Source organism: Microcebus murinus, chromosome 21 (genome assembly GCF_040939455.1).
Source record: "Microcebus murinus isolate Inina chromosome 21, M.murinus_Inina_mat1.0, whole genome shotgun sequence".
NCBI lineage: Eukaryota > Metazoa > Chordata > Mammalia > Primates > Cheirogaleidae > Microcebus > Microcebus murinus.
The window spans coordinates 9,148,596-9,168,218 of NC_134124.1; the positions used below are offsets into that span (position 1 = coordinate 9,148,596).

The following is a 19,623-nucleotide window of genomic DNA, read 5'->3' on the forward strand; positions in this document are numbered from 1 at the left end:
CCTTAGAAAAGTAAAGCATTCATTCATTTAGGATGGTATGCAGGTGACTGCAAGGCCTTTGCCTAGGAGAGAAACCTACACATACTCTCTGTTGCAGGAGAATCACTGTTATTTTGTTACTAAGTGCTTTATTGCTATCCAATCTTGGATTTGGCAGTTATACAACTGAGGCTTCACTACTTACTAACTATGAGTCCTTGGCCAAATTACTCAATCTCCTTTCTAAACCTCTTTCTCATATGCAAAAAAGGGAATAATAAGAGTGTTTATAAGATTAATGCATGATACGTATGTGAAGTGCTTAGCACAGTGTCTGGGATATCATAACTGTTAAAAAATTATTAGCTATTACTATTATTGTTTTTATTAGTTCTTTACCCACCCAAAATCTTAAACACACTTTGGAAATGAGCAAACATGAGGACAGCCAAAGATGACAAAGTGGAAGCACGTATGAAAAGGCTAAGGAAGGATGAAAGCCAAAGAGAAGCAGCTGCTGCTTTTCTTGTCAGCCTGGAAAACAACTGGCATTTTCCCTAGAACAGTGTTCTCAAACTTGGTTGCATGTTAGAATCACTTGGGGACTTTTTAAAAATTCTGAAACCTAAGCCACACCCAGGCTAATTAAAGTACAATATCTGGGGGTGGGACATAGGCATCACTATTTTTCGAAGGTCCCCAAGTGATCCTAATGTGCAGACAAGTTGGAAAACCACTGCCCTACAACTCGCCAGTCCATCATTTAGCATATTTTGAAGCAAAGTGTTATTCTGGTGTTCACAGAACAAGGATCCAGTTTTATTAGGCCAGGCCCAATTAAAAAAAATACTGTAGAGTCATTTTCCAACCTTAAAGTATTATATAGAATAGCTCTAGAAGATCATTACAGGGAAGACATAAGGTAGTATTTTAGACATCTAAAGAGAAAATCTTCCAAACCACTAGCACCTGCATAATTATTCTTTAACAATCTAGAGCTATGCAATGGGTAGTAGGTTTTTTGAAGGTGTGACAAAATTTTTTCTATAGTTAGATTATGGTGATAATCGCATCAGTTTAGTATATTTAAATATACTAAAAACCATTGAATTGTACACTTTAAATACATAAATTGTATGACATGTGAGTTATATCTCAATAAAGTGGTTAAAATCTAGGGAAGGGAAAATCACTTACCTAGCATAAAAGGGTCAAGTCAAGGACATGTAAGATTAAGGCTTTATGATGCTCCAATTCTAGTAAAAAAGACTGTGTACTTGTTTTGGTGTGAATTTGCAAATATAAGTATAGTACTGCATATACTAGTTATTTGGCTTTAGGCAAGTCTCTTAACCTGTCTGAACATGTTTTCTCATCTATAAAATGATGATGATACCTACTTTGCAAAAATATTGTGAGAGTGAAAAGTAATGCATGCAAAGTACCTGTAGCAAGTGTTCAATAAATATCTGTTGAACTAATAAATGATAACATCAGTATTTACAATTTATTAGCATCCCTATGTATCAGGCACTGTAAAAGATGAAAAGACAGTGTCCTGCCATTATGGTACACAGTACCATGGGAGACAGACACACATACAAAAATGATGGAGATATTTATAATACAAGAAACAGTAGGAGCAAAGGGGAAAAACATGTAAGTCAGCCTAGAGAAATCAGGAAGACTTCATAGAGATGGTGATGCTTCAGCTTTGAATTAAAGGTTGAGTAGTAGTTTGTCAAATAGTAAAGAAGAAAGGGAAACAGGGAGGGGCCATTGCAAGAAATTTCATACAGAAGGATAATGGTATTTCATTATTACTGAATCTTAAAGTGTGTGTGTAAAACAGGCAGTCTTTGCAGGAGATGAAGTGAAGAAAGTAGGCAGAAGTTAGATCCTGAATTATCTTTAGGTCATGCCAAGTAGTTTCTATTTTATTCCATGTAAATAATAGTCATTGCAGAATTTTGAACTGACGTACATATGATATTATCAGTGTTTTGTGGGGTTTTTTGCCTGTTTTAGAGAGATTATTCTGGCAGCCATAAGTGAAATGGATTAGCGACATTGGGACTAGAGGGAAAGAGATCAGTTAGAAGAGCACTGGGGTATTTGAGGAGAAGAATGATAAATGCTTGATCCAGCAGAGTGGCAATGCAGATGGAGGGAAATGACTACAATAAAATCTTCAGGATTTGTTGGTTGACATGATATAATAGGAAGTAAGGAACATGAATAAGTCAAGGTTGATCCCCTGGATTCTGACTAAAGCAGCTGGGTAGATGATAGTGCCATTCACTGAGATAGTGAATTCTGGCACAAACACCTAATAGGTCAGGCTCATTTACACCTGCACCACTCCCTTGGGAGAAGATTTAGATGGTTTTTGGTAGAAGAACACAGAAAACCAGATGCCTCCTTTTGAGACCAGAATGTTGGTTCCTGGCTACACCACAATCAAAGGATATTTCTGAGGATCAAGTGCTTAGAAAAAATGGGGGAAGGGATTAAAAAAAAACAGTTTTTGCTACTGGTTTTAGCTGTGGATGAATTAAGCAATTTCAGATTCAGATCAGGCTGAATTTTTCTCTTTCTCTGTGCTCTGGTGTGTTTGCCATTCAGATTGCAGTTTGCAGGTACTTACCATGTGAAATGTGTTGTGTTTCTGCACTTGTGCAAGGTTGTAGTGCTAGGCTGCCGGGAGGGAGGTCTGGGTCAGGGTGGGGATGGGGTGAGATCAAGTCTTTGGCTTTAAGAGGCCCCCTGGGGCTAATTGAAAAGCTTGCTCTTTTGAAATGGTCTGGGTTGGTAATTAACAACATATCAAGAATACCTTGGTGTCAAATAAAGGGGATTTGTAGGCACAATGCTGTTGGTAGCTGATCCCAATTATTCGAGGAAGCTGTTAAGTCTGTGAGCATTAGCATTCTGCCTGGTAACAAGATCTAGTACTTAGCACCACCCAGACACACTGATTCTTTACTGTTTTGGAACATTTTCCTCTCCTGGCTTCCTCCTCCCTGCTTCCATAGTGTCCTTGAAATCAATGAATGGCAATTTAGTGTATCTAGTGTCTCACGAGCAAACGTCTGAATAAGAGAGGTTTAGTTTCCGCTGTGCCTTCTGTTACAAGAAAAACGTGTACTGCATAAATTTAATTGGTTACATTAATATGAGAGCTTTTTCTGCAAAGAGGTGGATCCGTTTCCGAACAATCTGTAGAGAGGGAGAGTTTTGAGTATATAACAGCGCTTATAATTAGCTGTTGCTCTAATACAATCAGACTGAGACGGAAGCTACTCATTTAGAATATTGGTTGGTGACAACATTGGCTTGAACAAAGTGACCACTATCAAATGGCTACTCGCTCTCTGTGGGCCGCAGGTTGCTAGGGCTCAGGCTGTCGCTGTTTTCCCTGCCGAAAAGGGGCGGGGTCAGTTGGCGTGTTGGGGGAAAAATACATACATGTTGCCTGCCTCGCCACAGACGTAATAACCCGCGGAAAGAAATGCTGTTGAGCAGGAGAAAGGCGAAAAGATAGGTTGGGGTTTTGGGAGGGGGTGGGATGGGGTGGGGTGGGGGAGAAGGTGGGTTTTTTTCCCCCCAATGTTGCGACGCATTAACCCTGCTGCTATTGGGACGTTCCCTGCTCAGCCTATTGGCTGAGCCCAGGAGCCGCTGTCTGCCAATCGGGTGGTACAAGGCAGACAAATCTACCCCGCCACCAGCAAAAACGGCGCGTAACCCTTGCGGCGCCGGCCGAACCGCGCCAGAGCTGGCGCGGGGAAAGGGAGATAGGTGTCTCCAGCTGCTGTGGCCGTTTGGGGCGGGTCGGCTTCTTCCGCTTCTCCGGACCAAGTAGAGAATTAGCGGGCGGCAGCAATGCTCTGCAAGGTGAGAGGCTGGGTAGAAATCCGGTGGGGGGCTACCCTTTTGTTCATCTTTTGCCACCTGGATTACGTTTGTGGGCAGATCCGCTACCCGGTCCCAGAGGAGTCACAGGAAGGGACTTTTGTAGGGAATGTCGCCCAAGATTTCCTGCTGGATACAGACAGTCTGTCAGCTCGCAGACTGCAGGTCGCTGGAGAGGTGAACCAAAGACACTTCCGTGTGGATTTGGACAGCGGAGCCCTGCTCATCAAGAATCCAATCGATCGAGAGGCACTGTGTGGGCTCAGTGCCAGCTGCATCGTGCCCCTGGAGTTTGTCACCGAAGGGCCCTTGGAAATGTACCGAGCAGAGGTAGAGATTGTAGATGTGAATGATCACGCCCCCCGATTTCCGCGGCAGCAGCTGGACTTGGAAATCGGGGAGGCAGCTCCTCCAGGACAGCGTTTCCCTTTGGAAAAGGCTCAGGATGCAGATGTGGGGAGCAATTCCATTAGCAGCTATAGACTGAGCTCCAACGAACACTTTGCACTGGATGTGAAGAAGCGCAGCGACGGCAGCCTGGTCCCAGAGCTGCTCCTGGAGAAGCCTTTGGATCGGGAGAAGCAATCGGACTACCGCCTGGTGCTGACTGCTGTGGATGGAGGGAACCCCCCGAGATCTGGCACCGCAGAGCTCCGGGTGTCGGTGCTGGACGTAAACGACAACGCCCCAGCCTTCCAGCAATCCAGCTATAGGATTAGCGTCTTGGAGAACGCTCCAGCCGGAATGGTGCTCATCCAGCTCAATGCCTCTGACCCAGACCTGGGTCCCAGTGGTAACGTCACCTTTTCCTTCAGTGGCCACACCCCTGATCGTGTAAGAAACCTCTTTAGCCTGCACCCCACTACTGGAAAGCTTACCCTTCTGGGGCCCCTAGACTTTGAGACTGAGAATTACTATGAATTTGATGTGCGAGCTCGTGATGGGGGTTCTCCAGCTATGGAGCAACATTGCAGCCTTCGAGTGGATCTCCTGGATGTAAACGACAACGCGCCCTACATCACTGTGACCTCAGAGCTTGGAACCCTCCCGGAGAGTGCAGAACCTGGCACCGTGGTGGCACTCATCAGTGTGCAGGACCCCGACTCGGGGTCAAATGGAGATGTGAGCCTCCGTATTCCTGACCACTTGCCCTTTGCCCTCAAGTCTGCCTTCAGGAACCAGTTCTCCCTGGTGACTGCCGGACCCTTGGATCGAGAGGCTAAATCTAGCTATGACATCATGGTCACTGCTTCTGATGCCGGGAACCCTCCTCTGAATACCCACAGAACTATTTTCCTCAATATTTCAGATGTGAATGATAACCCACCCTCTTTCTTTCAGAGGTCACATGAGGTGTTTGTTCCCGAAAACAATCGTCCAGGGGACCTGCTCTGCTCCCTTGCAGCCTCTGACCCAGACTCTGGCTTGAATGCACTTATCTCCTACTCTCTCCTAGAGCCCAGAAATCGAGATGTCTCCGCTTCCTCCTTCATCTCTCTGAACCCCCAGACAGGAGCTGTTCATGCTACTCGATCCTTTGACTATGAGCAAACACAGACACTGCAGTTTGAGGTGCAGGCCCGGGACCGGGGCAACCCACCCCTTAGCAGCACTGTGACAGTTAGACTCTTCGTGCTGGACCTCAATGACAATGCCCCAGCTGTGCTCCGCCCTCGGGCCCGGCCTGGCTCCTTATGTCCCCAAGCACTGCCCCCGTCAGTTGGTGCTGGCCACCTAGTCACAAAAGTGACCGCTGTGGACTTGGATTCAGGTTACAATGCTTGGGTTTCCTACCAGCTCCTGGAGGCCCCAGATCCCAGCCTGTTTGCAGTCTCTCGATATGCTGGAGAGGTTCGGACAGCTGTTCCCATCCCAGCCGATCTCCCACCACAGAAGCTGGTCATTGTGGTAAAGGATAGTGGTAGCCCACCACTCTCTACCTCTGTTACTCTCTTAGTGTCCTTAGAGGAAGACACTCATCCAGTTGTCCCGGATCTTCGAGAATCTTCAGCTCCAAGGGAAGGAGAATCCCGTCTAACTCTCTACTTGGCTGTGTCCCTAGTGGCAATTTGCTTTGTCTCTTTTGGCTCATTCGTGGCACTACTCTCTAAGTGTCTGCGTGGGGCTGCCTGTGGAGTGACCTGCTTTCCTGCTGGCACCTGTGCTTGTCTCACCAGATCTCGAAGGAGGGAGGGGCTTCCTCCTTCCAATGGGATCCTCCGAATCCAGCTAGGGTCAGATGATCCTATCAAGTTTGTTGATGTAGGAGGTCACTCACATGGCTGTACACCCTTGGCTTCTGCACCCACTCGGAGTGATAGCTTCATGATGGTGAAGTCACCCAGTGCACCTATGGCAGGGGAGCCTGTTCGCCCAAGCTGCCCACCCTCTGATCTTCTCTATGGGCTAGAGGTGAGACCTTTGCAGGCTCAGCCAATGTTCGAGGGTTGTTCTGATCCAGGCATATGGCTGGGCCATGTTCCAGGGAGTACTGGCCTCTCTGTAAGAGCCCATAGTGATGTCACCATTTTTGTGCGTGGTAACTGTATAGTAAATGCTGTGCTTTAAAAGTGTTTTGTGAATGAACCAGAGAGTTGTAACAGATTAGCACTTGGGGGTGGGTTGTGCCCATATCTGAGCATGAGAAATGGAAGTAATTGGTGATGAAGAGCCAGGCAATGGTGGAAGTGTGCTGACGGAATGTGGGAGCATAGAAGGCTACAGTGCACAAGGGGAGAATGTGCCAGGCGATCCATCACCTGAACCCAGGTGGCTGCTTTCTCTACTCTTCCTCAATGAGTCTCAGGGGGTGAGATTCTAGAGTACCTTAACTCTAAGTTACTATTTCCCAATGGGTTGAGGGGGACTAAAATCTTTGTCTCACAGTGTCTGGTACTCACTAAACTACTGCGAAGGGAACTCTCTATTTGAAACATGACAGCAAAGAGAGGTGATACCCAAGGGAGTAGAGAGGCACAAATCAAGGGAGTAGCAGAGAGTTTTTGGTCCACATCTTTAGGATTCCAATCAAGTCTCTACTGGGATTTGAACTGGATGCAGTAAATTGGAAGCAGGGGGAATTGCCTCTTTGGAAAAAAAGTAGTAAGTAAAATCACTTAACATCAGAAAACTGGTTTATAATTGAGGAATTCATAGAGATAGCCACTCTGGGAGTCTTTGAGTTCTCCTGAATTTGGTGAAACCATATAACCTAGAGGCCATCCATGTCTGGCCTCTGGCCACTCTCCTAGGTGACCTAATTCAGCCCCTCAAGTATTCCCCTACCCACAAGCTGTGACATTCCTTCAACTTTGTGAGTCTGGGATCTTAGAAGAGCCTGCAGCCATCAGCTGACATTGTGATTTTCCTCAAAGTGTTGCTGAAGAGTCAGGGCGACTTTACAGGGTCCTAACTAACCTATTCTCTCACTTTAGCAACATTCAGCAGGTTGGGGGAGGGAGGGGAAACTCATGGGCTTTTCCTCAGCTAGAAGGACAAAATTTTGTTGCTTCAAGCAAAGTGGAGGAAGCCTTCTGAAGTCATGCAGGAAGTTGCTGGGACAGAACACTGAAGAGTTTTGTACCACTGTGTCTTCCCCGTTGAGCACCATCTGAGCTGTCAAACTTTGCTGCCAAGGGGGGGTGAATCAACCTGCAGCATGAAATAAGTGGGGAGGTAGGAGGCTTCTGTGACACAGATTTGCTGTGCGTGTTCCCAAGGTTTCCAGGACGGAGGAGACTTCATAATTGGTTGAGAGCAGACAGACTTTTTGGCCAATCAGACTCAGAGCTGAGGTGGGAGATCTGCTCTTCCTGCCCGCCTCTCCTCCTCCAGCTCCCCAGCTCCACTCAAATTCAATTCCCTCCCCCTCTAGCCACCCCCGCTATTGGTGACTAAGAAGAACTGCTGTAGGCAGGCAAACCTCAGAGCAGTTTTTAAGAGGCTAGAAGGAGACATAAGACTTTTCAGCTGCTGCATTGCAAGCCCTGGGTCTACCTTGGAGACAGGACAGCACAGAGTTGCTCTACAGGAAGGGACTTCTGGGTCATGGGGCCCAAGACACCCCCACAGCTCGCTGGGAAATGGCAAGTGCTGTGCATGTTGTCCTTGTGCTGCTGGGGCTGGGTGTCTGGGCAGCTTCGTTACTCAGTGGTGGAGGAGTCTGAGCCGGGGACGCTGGTGGGGAATGTTGCTCAGGATCTGGGCTTAAAGGTGACAGATCTGCTGAGCCGCCGACTGAGGCTGGGCTCTGAGGAGAATGGGCGCTATTTTTCCCTAAGCTTGATGAGTGGTGCTCTGGCAGTGAATCAAAAGATTGACCGAGAAAGCCTGTGTGGAGCCAGCACCAGCTGCCTGCTGCCAGTTCAGGTGGTGACTGAACACCCCCTGGAGTTAATCCGTGTAGAGGTAGAGATCTTGGATCTCAATGACAACTCTCCTAGCTTTGCCACCCCTGAGCGAGAGATGCGCATCTCAGAATCAGCAGCAGCTGGGGCACGATTTCCACTGGACAGTGCCCAGGACCCTGACGTGGGCACCAATGCTGTGAGCTTTTACACTCTCAGCCCCAACAGCCACTTCTCTCTGAATGTGAAGACCCTAAAAGATGGGAAGCTGTTCCCAGAGCTGGTGCTAGAGCAGCAGTTGGATCGGGAAGCCCAGGCAAGACATCAGCTGGTGCTCACTGCTGTGGATGGGGGTACCCCAGCCCGCTCAGGGACCACCCTAATCTCTGTCATCGTGCTCGATGTCAATGATAATGCTCCAACCTTCCAGTCCTCTGTTCTACGTGTGGGACTCCCAGAGAATACTCCTATGGGCACACTGCTGCTTCGCCTCAATGCCACTGATCCAGACGAGGGCACAAATGGCCAACTAGACTATTCTTTTGGAGACCATACCTCTGAGGCAGTGCGGAATCTCTTTGGCCTAGACCCCAGCAGTGGAGCAATCCATGTGTTGGGTCCCATAGACTTTGAGGAGTCAAGTTTCTATGAAATTCATGCAAAAGCCCGTGACCAGGGACAGCCAGCCATGGAGGGCCACTGTGTGATTCAAGTGGATGTGGGGGATGCCAATGACAATGCCCCAGAGGTGCTACTGGCCTCTTTGGTGAACCCCGTCCTGGAAAGCACGCCAGTGGGCACAGTGGTGGGGTTGTTTAATGTGCGGGACCGAGACTCGGGTAGAAATGGTGAAGTGAGCCTTGCTATCTCTCCAGACCTGCCGTTTCAGATAAAGCCTTCTGAGAACCACTACTCGCTGCTAACCAGCCAGCCCTTGGACCGGGAGGTCACATCCCACTATATCATCGAGCTGCTGGCCAGCGATGCTGGCTCACCTCCCCTGCACAAACATCTCACTATCAGGCTCAACATTTCAGACGTTAATGACAATGCGCCCCAGTTCATCCAGCAACTCTACACTGCTTACATCCCAGAAAACCGGCCTCCAGGCTCCCTTCTCTGCACCGTGGCTGCCTCAGATGCAGACACTGGGGATAATGCCCGGCTCACCTACTCCATTGTAGGAAGTCAGGTTCAGGGAGCCCCAGCCTCCTCCTTTGTATATGTCAACCCTGAGGATGGAAGGGTCTTTGCCCAGCGTACCTTTGACTATGAGTTGCTGCAGATGCTGCAGATTGTGGTGGGGGTTCGAGACTCCGGCTCTCCCCCACTGCATGCCAACACATCTCTGCATGTGTTTGTCCTAGACCAGAATGATAATGCCCCAGCTGTCTTGCACCCACGGCCAGGCCGGGAACACTCAGCCCCCCAGCGTCTCCCTCGCTCTGCTCCTCCTGGCTCCTTGGTCACCAAGGTGACAGCCGTGGATGCTGATGCAGGCCACAATGCATGGCTCTCCTATTCACTGTTGCCACAGTCCACAGCCCCTGGACTGTTCCTGGTGTCTACCCACACTGGCGAGGTGCGCACAGCCCGGGCTTTACTGGAGGATGACTCTGACACCCAGCAGGTGGTGGTCCTGGTGAGAGACAACGGTGACCCTTCACTCTCCTCTACAGCCACAGTACTGCTGGTTCTGGAGGATGAGAACCCTGAGGAAGTGCCCAAATCCAGTGACTTCCTCACAAGCCCTCCTGAGCGTTCAGACCTTACCCTTTACCTCATTGTGGCTCTAGCAACCGTCAGTCTCTTATCTTTAGTCACCTTCACCTTTATGTCAGCTAAGTGCCTTCAGGGGCACGCAGATGGGGACGGGGGTGGGGGCCAGTGCTGCAGACGCCAGGACTCTCCCTCCCCGGACTTCTACAAGCAGTCCAGCCCCAACTTGCAAGTGAGCTCAGACGGCACGCTCAAGTATATGGAGGTGACGCTGCGGCCCACAGACTCCCGCAGCCATTGCTACAGGACGTGCTTTTCACCGGCCTCGGATGGCAGTGACTTCACTTTTCTAAGGCCCCTTAGCGTTCAGCAGCCCTCAGCTCTGGCGCTGGAGCCTGACGCCTTCAGGTCCCGCTCTAATACGCTGCGGGAGCCGAGCCAGGTGAGGGGCTCGGTGTCGCCCCGGGCGACCCCTGGGGGCGGCATTGGAGAAGCCACCGGTCCTCCTAAGGGACTCTGAACTTGCATCCACGCCTCTTGGCTGGTTCGGTCGCTGGCTGCCCTCGCTCGGGACCATTGGACTAATTGCGCGGAACCAGAGGAGTGGCGGAGGCGGGATGGGACTCCGAGCACTGGGAGGTGGTAGCACTGGGAGGTGGTAGCGATTGTGGGCGAGAGGAGGTGGGACTGACCCCGCCTCCACACTCAGAAAAGGCTGGGGTCCCATCGAGCTTCCAGTGAATGTCTGGCAATTTCCGCGGGTGTTGGGGTCCCAGGTGGAGGCAGTCACAGATCCACCCCTGCCTGCGGCCAGCCTCCTGGGCACTGGCTCCTGCGCGATCCGCCGGTCTTTAGGTTTCCTCCTTGGTTTCTCCCCACTCCTCAATCTGTAACGTCGCTGTTACCCTCAAGCCTCCCCACCCCCGCGCTGCCCAACCGCATCTGTCGCCAGGACTTAGGTGCGCGCTCAGGGCTCACGTGTGTCCTCCCCGCAGACCACACCCATGGCTACACCCGGCGCGCGGGCTGGCCGTGCCTCACCAACACAAGCGCGCGCACGCACACACCCCACGCACTTGGGCTTGCACGCACACCAGCGCTCACTGCCACTCGCACGCCACCAGGTTCACACCGACTGTCCTCGGCCCACTCACAGCCCTCCTCCGCCGACCTCGGAGGTACTCGCGGCTGACTGTGCGCGCCCTGGTGAGGGTCCCAGGTCACGGCCGCCAGGACAAGGTTAGGACCCCCGAAGCCTCCTCCCATCCACGTCCTGGGCTGGCAGCCGGCCTGGCAGGCAGCCCAGGCAGCGCTGGGAGCGCTGGAGCGACTCTTGGGTCTCTAGGGAGGTGGGACTCTATGACCCATGGGCCAGCTGTCCCGCCCAGCCCCAGAGCTCTGTACAGAAGGCGGAGGCCCCTCAGTCCAGAATCTGTGGCCCAAGGTGTGGCGGAGCTCGGCCTTGTGTGAGTGAGCAGGCCTCTATAGGACAGCAGACCTGGGACTCCAGTGGCACCAGTGGCCCCTTCCTTCCGGAGAAGTGGCAGCCTGGAGCACCTGGGCTCGGGGCGCTCAGAGACAGGCTTTTGGCTCCGTCGTGACCACAATGTGTCCAGTGATCTAGTGTCAGGGCTTTGGAGGTTACCAAAGTATTTGAGACTCTGGCAAGTCCTTTCTCCTGTGGCAGATGGAAGGCCACAGCCACTGCCAGATGCCAGGGTGTCCTTATACGTGGGGAAACTATAATAGTAAAAAACACAAGTTCCCACAACCCCAGGAGCTTTTATTCAAAATGTACCTATGCCTAGCTCTACCCCTACTGAATCAGAGTTAGTATTTGAAACACTCCCAGGCGATTTGGCAGCTGATTGAGAGAGCCTTACTGTACACCCCCGAGAACCACAACATCTCGTTTGCTCTTCCCACCACTGTTGTTGGGTAGGTACTAACATTTCCATCTTATAACAGTTTACAGAGGTCAAGTGGCTTGCTGAAGTTCATAGAGCAAGAGATAGAGAGTCAGTCTAACTCTGGTCTGTGTAACTCTAGAATTTGTGCTTTTAATCACTTAGCACTTGGAACTTACAAAGCTTGGGGACAGGAGAGAGGGTTTGCCTCTGCTGGCATGGGACAGGAGTGGGGTCTTTCCCTTTTAGGATGTGACATGAGAAAAGTCTTCTTGGGCTCCTCCTCCCTGAGCAGTCCTCACTGAACAAACCTGGACCTGTTGTCCTTATGTGGGTTGAGTTTTGTCTGAGTCTCTTTCCTCTAATCATGCTACCTGCACCTCCATGTAGATTCTCCTGTGTCTAAGGATACAGGGGCTGAGGGCTGGACATCCGGGAGCCCTTCTCCATGGAATTGCACTAGTGCCCCTGAGGCACCTGGGAGGCTAGATTTCTGGGTTCTGCTCACATCACTGCCCTCTGTGAGCCTTAGGGTGAGTCTCTGGCAGCCCTGGATCTTCCTTCTCCCTAGTGTCATCTGACATGCTCACACTCTTTGCTCCTGGGAGCAAGTGTGAGTATTAACTGCCAGCACACCCCAGCACCAGTGAGGAGATGGCTCTAGGAGTGCTCCATGAGCAGTGTGCGTGACGTGATGACATTCCCCCATGAGGGACTACAGAGTAAAGTGGCTGGCCAGAGCCTCACATCTTCAGCCAGGTGGGAGATGGCTACAGATCAGCCCCATGGGAGCCCCGGCAACTTAGCTGGCTCAGCTTAGAGGCTGTGGGAGCTTGATCCCTCCCGCCTCCATCCCAACCATTTTCTGCCTCAGACAGAGCAGCCTTGTTCTTTCCTCCTTAGTTACAGACCATTGTCTGGCATGGAGTTCTGGGGGTGAGAAGTGTCCTGGGACTTGGATGCCCTGCAAAGGGCCAGTCTGGCATGACTCCTAAATTAATAATGTATTTAGCTGTGGGAAGAGATCCTTGAGAGCCAAGGGCCTGAGGGAGGTGTCCCTCTGAATGTATCACTGCACAGCCTGGCGTGGAAAGGGTTACCGGGAGCAGCAGCCATCTTGCTGCAGAGGATGCTTTGTTCCCAGCTGAGGAGTTGAATAAATTCATTTCTAGGGCTGGTGGAATTCTCATTTAAAAGCCTCCTCTGCCACTTTTGGGGGCCTTCATTGCACCCCTTTTCCTGGTTCCCCAGAATACACCTTTAGCCCCTGAATTTTGGCTCAGAAGTAGTTCTGTCTCTAGAGGCAGGGAGGAAGGGGTCATTTCTTTAGCAAAGGAATCTGGGCTTGCTCGCTGTGGTCAAATGATATTTATCCCTTTGTTTCTGGTACCTCAGACCTGTGAGACCTGAAGGAATATATTTTGTCTCTGGAGATGAGTCTACCCCTCCCCCATCTTATCCCATTTTCTTCATTGTGCCCACTCCCCTCCTCCTCTCCTGCCGTCTCCAGGGGCACCAGGTGACATCCTGACTTCTTATGGTACTCAGCCCCTCTCCTTCTGTTTTCTCCACAGCAAGCCCCGCCCAACACGGACTGGCGTTTCTCTCAGGCCCAGAGACCCGGCACCAGCGGGTAGGTGACTGATTCTGCAGCCCACCCTCTTCTCTGCGGCATTTTCTCAGTGATGACGTGGGAGGAGATGGGGGAAGGGCTCAGCATTTGCTACAAATGGCTTCTCTCCTCAGTTCGAGATTTCAGGGGGGTCTGGGTGTATTGGGGGCTGGTACCCAGACCCCAGCAGGAAGAGGTGTGTGCCTCGACTGTTCTGAAAGCCCTATCCACATGTTCAAACCTCCTCCCTCCTCCCCAGCACCTGCACCTTTTCCTGTCTCCTGAGGGCTCTCTGGGAACCAAGGATGGTCTTAAGCTGGTCTCCCGGCGGGCGGAGGGGAGGCTTTTTATAGCCATCTACTTCCTGGTCCCCCTCCTGCGAGTTGAGCTGGGCTCCACGCTAACCTGGGGTTCAGGCAGAGAAACGTGGGACCGGAGGAGGAAAAGGAGGAGGCTGTCAGCAGTCAGCGCCTCGCCAGAGCTCGCCAGCAAGAGCCAAGGGGTGGGGGGAGGGAGCTCCTGCAGCTGTGGGGAAAGTGGAGGCCGCACAGCTGGAGATGGGACTGAGGGGGGAAAGCTGCCCTCGGGACCGGGAGGACAGGTCTTCCCAGTCCTCCGCCCTCTGCCCCCCACTCATCCTACCCTTTCTCGAGTCTTGTCTCTGCCACTCTCTCCCCTCTCTGCACCCTTCCCTCGGTCTCTGTCTCAGTTTGCAGTCTCTGCCTCTCCTTCTCCATTTCTGTCTCAGTTTCTGTCTTTATTGCTGCATCTTAGTCTCTACCATGGTGTCTACTTCTTCTGCGCCTGCCATGGCATAGGCACTCAATAAATGTGGAATGAATGAATAAATGTGACTCTTCCTTAGACTCAGTCTCTTTCTCCTTTTCTGTCTCTCCCTCCCTGTCCTTGTCCTGGACTTCTTTTCTGTTTCTCCTTCTTTCACCATTTCCTAGTGCCCTTCCGTCCTTCTGTGTCCAGTCTCTGTGTATCTATGTCTGTGGTCTGTCTTTTTCTGCCTCTCTCAGTCTCTTTCTCTGTTACTGTTTCTTTATATCCCTGTCTTTCATTTATTCTGTCTTTTTCTCTGAGCCTCTGTCTCTCTCTGTCTCTCATTCTTTGTATTTGTGGGCAAGCCAGCACGCACAGGCTGGAGGGGGGCAGGGGCACACTCTCTTCCTCCCCCGCCCCCGCACACACAGAGCCTTTGATCGCTGCCCTCCACCACGCACCCTCCCATCCAGACAACCCCAGCTGCTCATTTCAATCTGGTATGAATTCCTGCTGAGACAGGAACCCCCTGCGGGTGGAGGAGGAGGGGGACTTGCAGCGGAAAGACCTTCGTAGGTCTGAGGGGAGTGGGCTGGGCTCTGGGCCAGGCCTCCCTGCTAGAAGCCAGGAGGCTGGAGGAGTCCAGGAGCCCAGGGAGAGATGCAGGAGTTCAGGCCACCTTCCCCTGCCTCCTCGATGGTCAGTCACTTGCTGCCCACATGTGCCAAGATGCTGTAGATGCTGAGCTTCTGGCCTTTCTCTCTCCTCCTTCCCCCAACAACCAAACCCTGCTGCCTAGGAGATCTTGATGTGTGGCAGAGATTCCAGCTCCTGGGCATGCATAGTCCTGTCACTGCCTTTAGGAACTCTGAGGGCTTCCTAGAAGGCCCCTAAAAAAGCAACAAACCAGAAGGCTTGCCCTTTCTGCCTCTCTTTTTCTTTCTTTCTTTCTTTCTTTTTTTTGTTAAAGAGACAGGGACAGGTTCTCACTTTGGGGTGCAGTGGCTTAATGACAGTTCACTGCAGCCTCAAACACCTGGCTCAAGTGGTCCTCCAGCATCAGCCTCCTAAGTAGCTAGGACTACAGGTGTGGGCCACTATGTGTCCAGCTAATTTTTTTTATTTTTTGTAGAGATGGGATCTGGGCCCAAGTGATCCTCCTCCTTGGGCTTCCAAAGTGCTGGGATTACAGGTGTGAGCCACCTGGCTGGCCTTGCCCCTTCCTTGACCCCAGCTATCTCTCTTCTCCCTGCTGGCCTTGCCAGCCTTCCTATAGGTTATTCATTAAATCATTCATGTACTCATTCATTTAACAAATCTTTATTGAGCATCTACTATGAGCCAGGCCCTATGCTAAACACTGGGCTACAAGTGTGAATAAGCAGACATGATCTCTGAACTCACAGGCTTCACACTTACACACACAAATCACACTTAAAAAAAAAATCTTCTGTAATCCTAGCTCTCTGGGAGGCTGAGGTGGGCGGATTGCTTGAGGTCAGGAGTTTCAAACTAGCCTGAGCAAGAGTGATACCTGTCTCTACTATAAATAGAAAGAAATTAATATATCTAGAACTAATATATCTAGAACCAACTAATATATCTAGAAAAAAAATTAGCCAGGCATGGTGGCGCATGCCTGTAGTCCCAGCTATTCAGGAGGCTGAGGCAGAAGGATTGCTTGAGCCCAGGAGTTTGAGGTTGCTGTGAGCTAAGCTGATGCCACAGCACTCACTCTAGCCTGGGCAACAAAGTGAGTCTCTGTCTCAAAAAAAAAAAAAAATCTTGTGGCTGGGGTGGTGGCTCAGGCCTATAATCCTACCACTCTGGGAGGCTGAGGCGGTTAGATCATTTGAGCTCGGGAGTTCAAGACCAGCCTGAGCAAGAGTGAGACCCCCACCTCTACTAAAAATAGAAAGAAATTATCTGGACAACTAAAAATATATAGAAAAAAATTAGCTGGACATGGTGGCACATGCCTGTAGTCCCAGCTACTCGGGAGGCTGAGGCAGGAGGATTCCTTGAGCCCAGGAGTTTGAGGTTGCTGTGAGCTAGGCTGATGCCACAGCACTCCTGTCTAGGCAACAGAACAAGACTCTGTGTCCAAAAAAAAAAAAAAAAAAAATCCGGCCTTCCTAGCTCTTGGGAGGCCGAGGCAGGCGGATTGCTCAAGGTCAGGAGTTCAAAAAACCAGCCTGAGCAAGAGCGAGACCCCGTCTCTACTATAAATAGAAAGAAATTAATTGGCCAACTGATATATATATAAAAAAAAAATTAGCCGGGCATGGTGGCGCATGCCTGTAGTCCCAGCTACCCGGGAGGCTGAGGCAGAAGGATCACTCGAGCCCAGGAGTTTGAGGTTGCTGTGAGCTAGGCTGATGCCACGGCACTCACTCTAGCCTGGGCAACAAAGCGAGACTCTGTCTCAAAAAAAAAAAAAAAAAAAAAAAAAATCTTGTTACAAATCATAGTAAGTTCTGAGAAGAAGAGAGCAATGTGAGTGTAATGGGGAGGGAAATCAGGGTGGTTTCTAAGAGGAGGTGACATTTAAGCTGAGGCTATGAGAACTACTAGACAATTTATATTCCCTCTACTTACCCCTACCCCAGGCCATATGCTGACCCTGAAACAGAATTCATGGTTAAATCTGGAAGCCCTACCAATTGCCTCTCATACTCTCTGAAGTGAGCACCTTACCCCTGCCTCAAGTCCTTTCTCATCAAATGTGGGGCTTAGTGGCCTGGAATATATGTGGGAGCTCTTGGAGAGATGGGGGAGAAGGCTCAGGATCTCTCTCTCTCTCTGCTTCCTTAGTTAACTTGTGAGGGATGAGACCAATATTTCTGATTCAGCAGCTCTAAAGTGGCCAAGATGAAACAGGCATTAGGGACCAGTCCAGCAGCTTCAACTTCCCTTCTTCATTCATTCAACAGACGGTTAGCAAGCACCTTCTGAAGGCCAGACAATGTTCTAGCTATGGGAGATATAAACAGATACAGTCCCTGCCCTTAAGGAGTTCGCAGAATGTTGAGGGAGACAAATATTAACCAAATAATCACAAAGATAAATGTAAGATTGCAGCTATCATAAGTGCTACAAAGAGCAGCAGTACCTGCTAGTAAGAGCATATAAGAGGGGTTTAATCTAATCAGGGAACAGCAGGACACCCAGGAGGAAATGAGGTTGTGCTGAGATCTGAAGGAGGAATATAAATTTAGTAGCAGAAGAAAAGGAAGAGTGTTCCAGATGGAGGGAAGAGCATATGCAAAAGCCCCGTGGTGAGGCTTCCCAGGATCAACAGAATGATGGAGTTTTCACTTTGCTGCCATGTGATGAGTAAATTAGAAAGATGAGATGAAGAGAGGAGATTTCTCTTATTCAATCTAACTCTACCTCCAGCCCTCCACTGCTTCTCTGCCCCACCTCCTCCCCACATCTTGCCCTGCCCTCCAGCCTAGTCTGGACAGGTGCCCCAGATTTTGAGTTCTTCAGAAAACCTGGTTCAAGTTCAGGCCAGTCCTGGGTCACACTGACCAGACAAAAGGGGAAAAGATTCACTTTCTGAAGTCCCTGCCTGCCACGTGCTCCTCCTCCCCACCACTATCCCTTCTCAGGTCTTCCTTTTGGCTTCTGATTCCAGTAGCTGTTGTCCTAAACTCTGAGCCCAACAACCCATTTCCCCCTTCTGCAAGCCGCAGGGCCCCGCCCTGCAGCTGTTCTCAGCCTCTGCGTGGAGGACTGGTTTCCATCTGGCTTCCCCTGGTCCCCAGCCTGTTCTCCTTTGATGGCTCCACACTCCCATTCCCCAACTCTGGATCCCTTTCCATCCCTCCTCCTTGGAGAGACACTATCCCTGTTCTCTCTCAGTTAGGGCAGTCATTCAACAAACAAATAGCCACTTAATTTTTTTTCTGCTTATAAAATAATACATGCTCATTATAGAAACATGAGAAATAGGCCAGATACAGAGGCTCACTCCTGTAATGCTAGCACTTTGGGAGGCCAAGGTGGGAGCATCACTTGAGGCCAGGAGTTAGGGACCAGCCTGAGCAACCTAGCAGGACCCCCACTCTATAAAAACTTTAAAAAAATTAGCCAGGTGTGGTGACATGAGCCTGTAGTCCTAGTTCCGTAAGAGGGTGATGTGGGAGAATCTCTTGAGCCCAGGAGTTTGAGGTTGCAATGAGCTGTGATGACACCCCTGCACTCTGGCCCCTGCAACAGACTAAGACCCTGTAAAAAATAAGAAAGAAATAGAAAATGATTTTTAAAGAAAAACCACCTATAATTTTATAACCTAGGGATTACCACCAACTTCTTATTTAATATGAAAAATTTCAAATACATACAAGAGTAGAGGGAAGGAAATAATGAACCACCTGATTCCACTACCCACCTTCACCTAATGCCCTAGCTTGCTTCACTTATATCCCCAGCCTCACCTCCCCCTTGGATTATTTTTAAGCAAATCTCAGACATCATATACTTTCATCTGGGTCTTCACTATCTTTAGCGGAGGAGTCTTTTATAAAGTCCACATTTTGTATTTGGCTGAATGTCTCTTATGTCTCTTAAGCTCTTTTTTTATTTATATTTCAGCATATTATGGGGGTACAAATATTTAGGTTATGTATATTGCCCTTGACACCCCCCCTCGGGTCAGAGCTTCAAGTGTGTCCATTCCCACAGACAGTTCTTAAGCTCTTTTAATGTAAAAGTTTTCCTTCCACCTAGCACTTTGGGAGGCCAAGACGGGCAGATTGCTCAAGGTCAGGAGTTCAAAACCAGCCTGAGCAAGAGCAAGACCCCGTCTCTACTATAAATAGAAAGAAACTAATTGGCCAACTAATATATATAGAAAAAATTAGCCGGGCATGGTGGCGCATGCCTGTGGTCCCAGCTACTCGGGAGGCTGGGGCAGCAGGATTGCTTGAGCCCAGGAGTTTGAGGTTGCTGTGAGCTAGACTGATGCCACAGCACTCACTCTAGCCTGGGCAACAAAGGGAGACTCTGTCTCAACAACAACAACAAAAATGTTTCCCCTCCATCTTTCATATTCACAATTTATTCATTCACTTACTAACATTTTCATGTATATCTTTCTAAACTGTTTTCTTTGTGTAGTCAAACAACATGTACAGGCTTCTTTTTAAAAAAATCTGATTTACCTAAATCAATTATTCCCAAATTTATTTACACATTTATGTGACACTTTATTAATACATCAAGAATTTGTATTCCCAATCACTGCTATATTTCTTACCAGTTTTTTAAAAATAATAATTGAGGTCACACTGTCTATCAGTATTGTAGCCTGTTATTTTCCCCTTTGCAATGTATCATAAGAATTTCCCCATGTTATTAAAAATTCTTCAAA

The 19,623-nt window shown here is 49.7% G+C and overlaps 1 protein-coding gene across 16 annotated transcripts in view; it reads left to right on the forward strand.

Moving 5' to 3' along the window:
• Positions 1–19,623, forward strand: part of LOC105862535 (protocadherin gamma-C4) — a 162,640-nt gene that overhangs the window by 130,464 nt on the left and 12,553 nt on the right. For 14 of the 16 annotated variants that reach the window (XM_020282263.2, XM_020282258.2, XM_020282267.2 and 11 more), the window contains exon 2: positions 13,441–13,499. In XM_020282263.2, the coding sequence (XP_020137852.2) occupies positions 13,441–13,499 (59 nt within the window). The other 2 variants (XM_020282252.2, XM_020282251.2) reach the window with 2 other exon arrangements.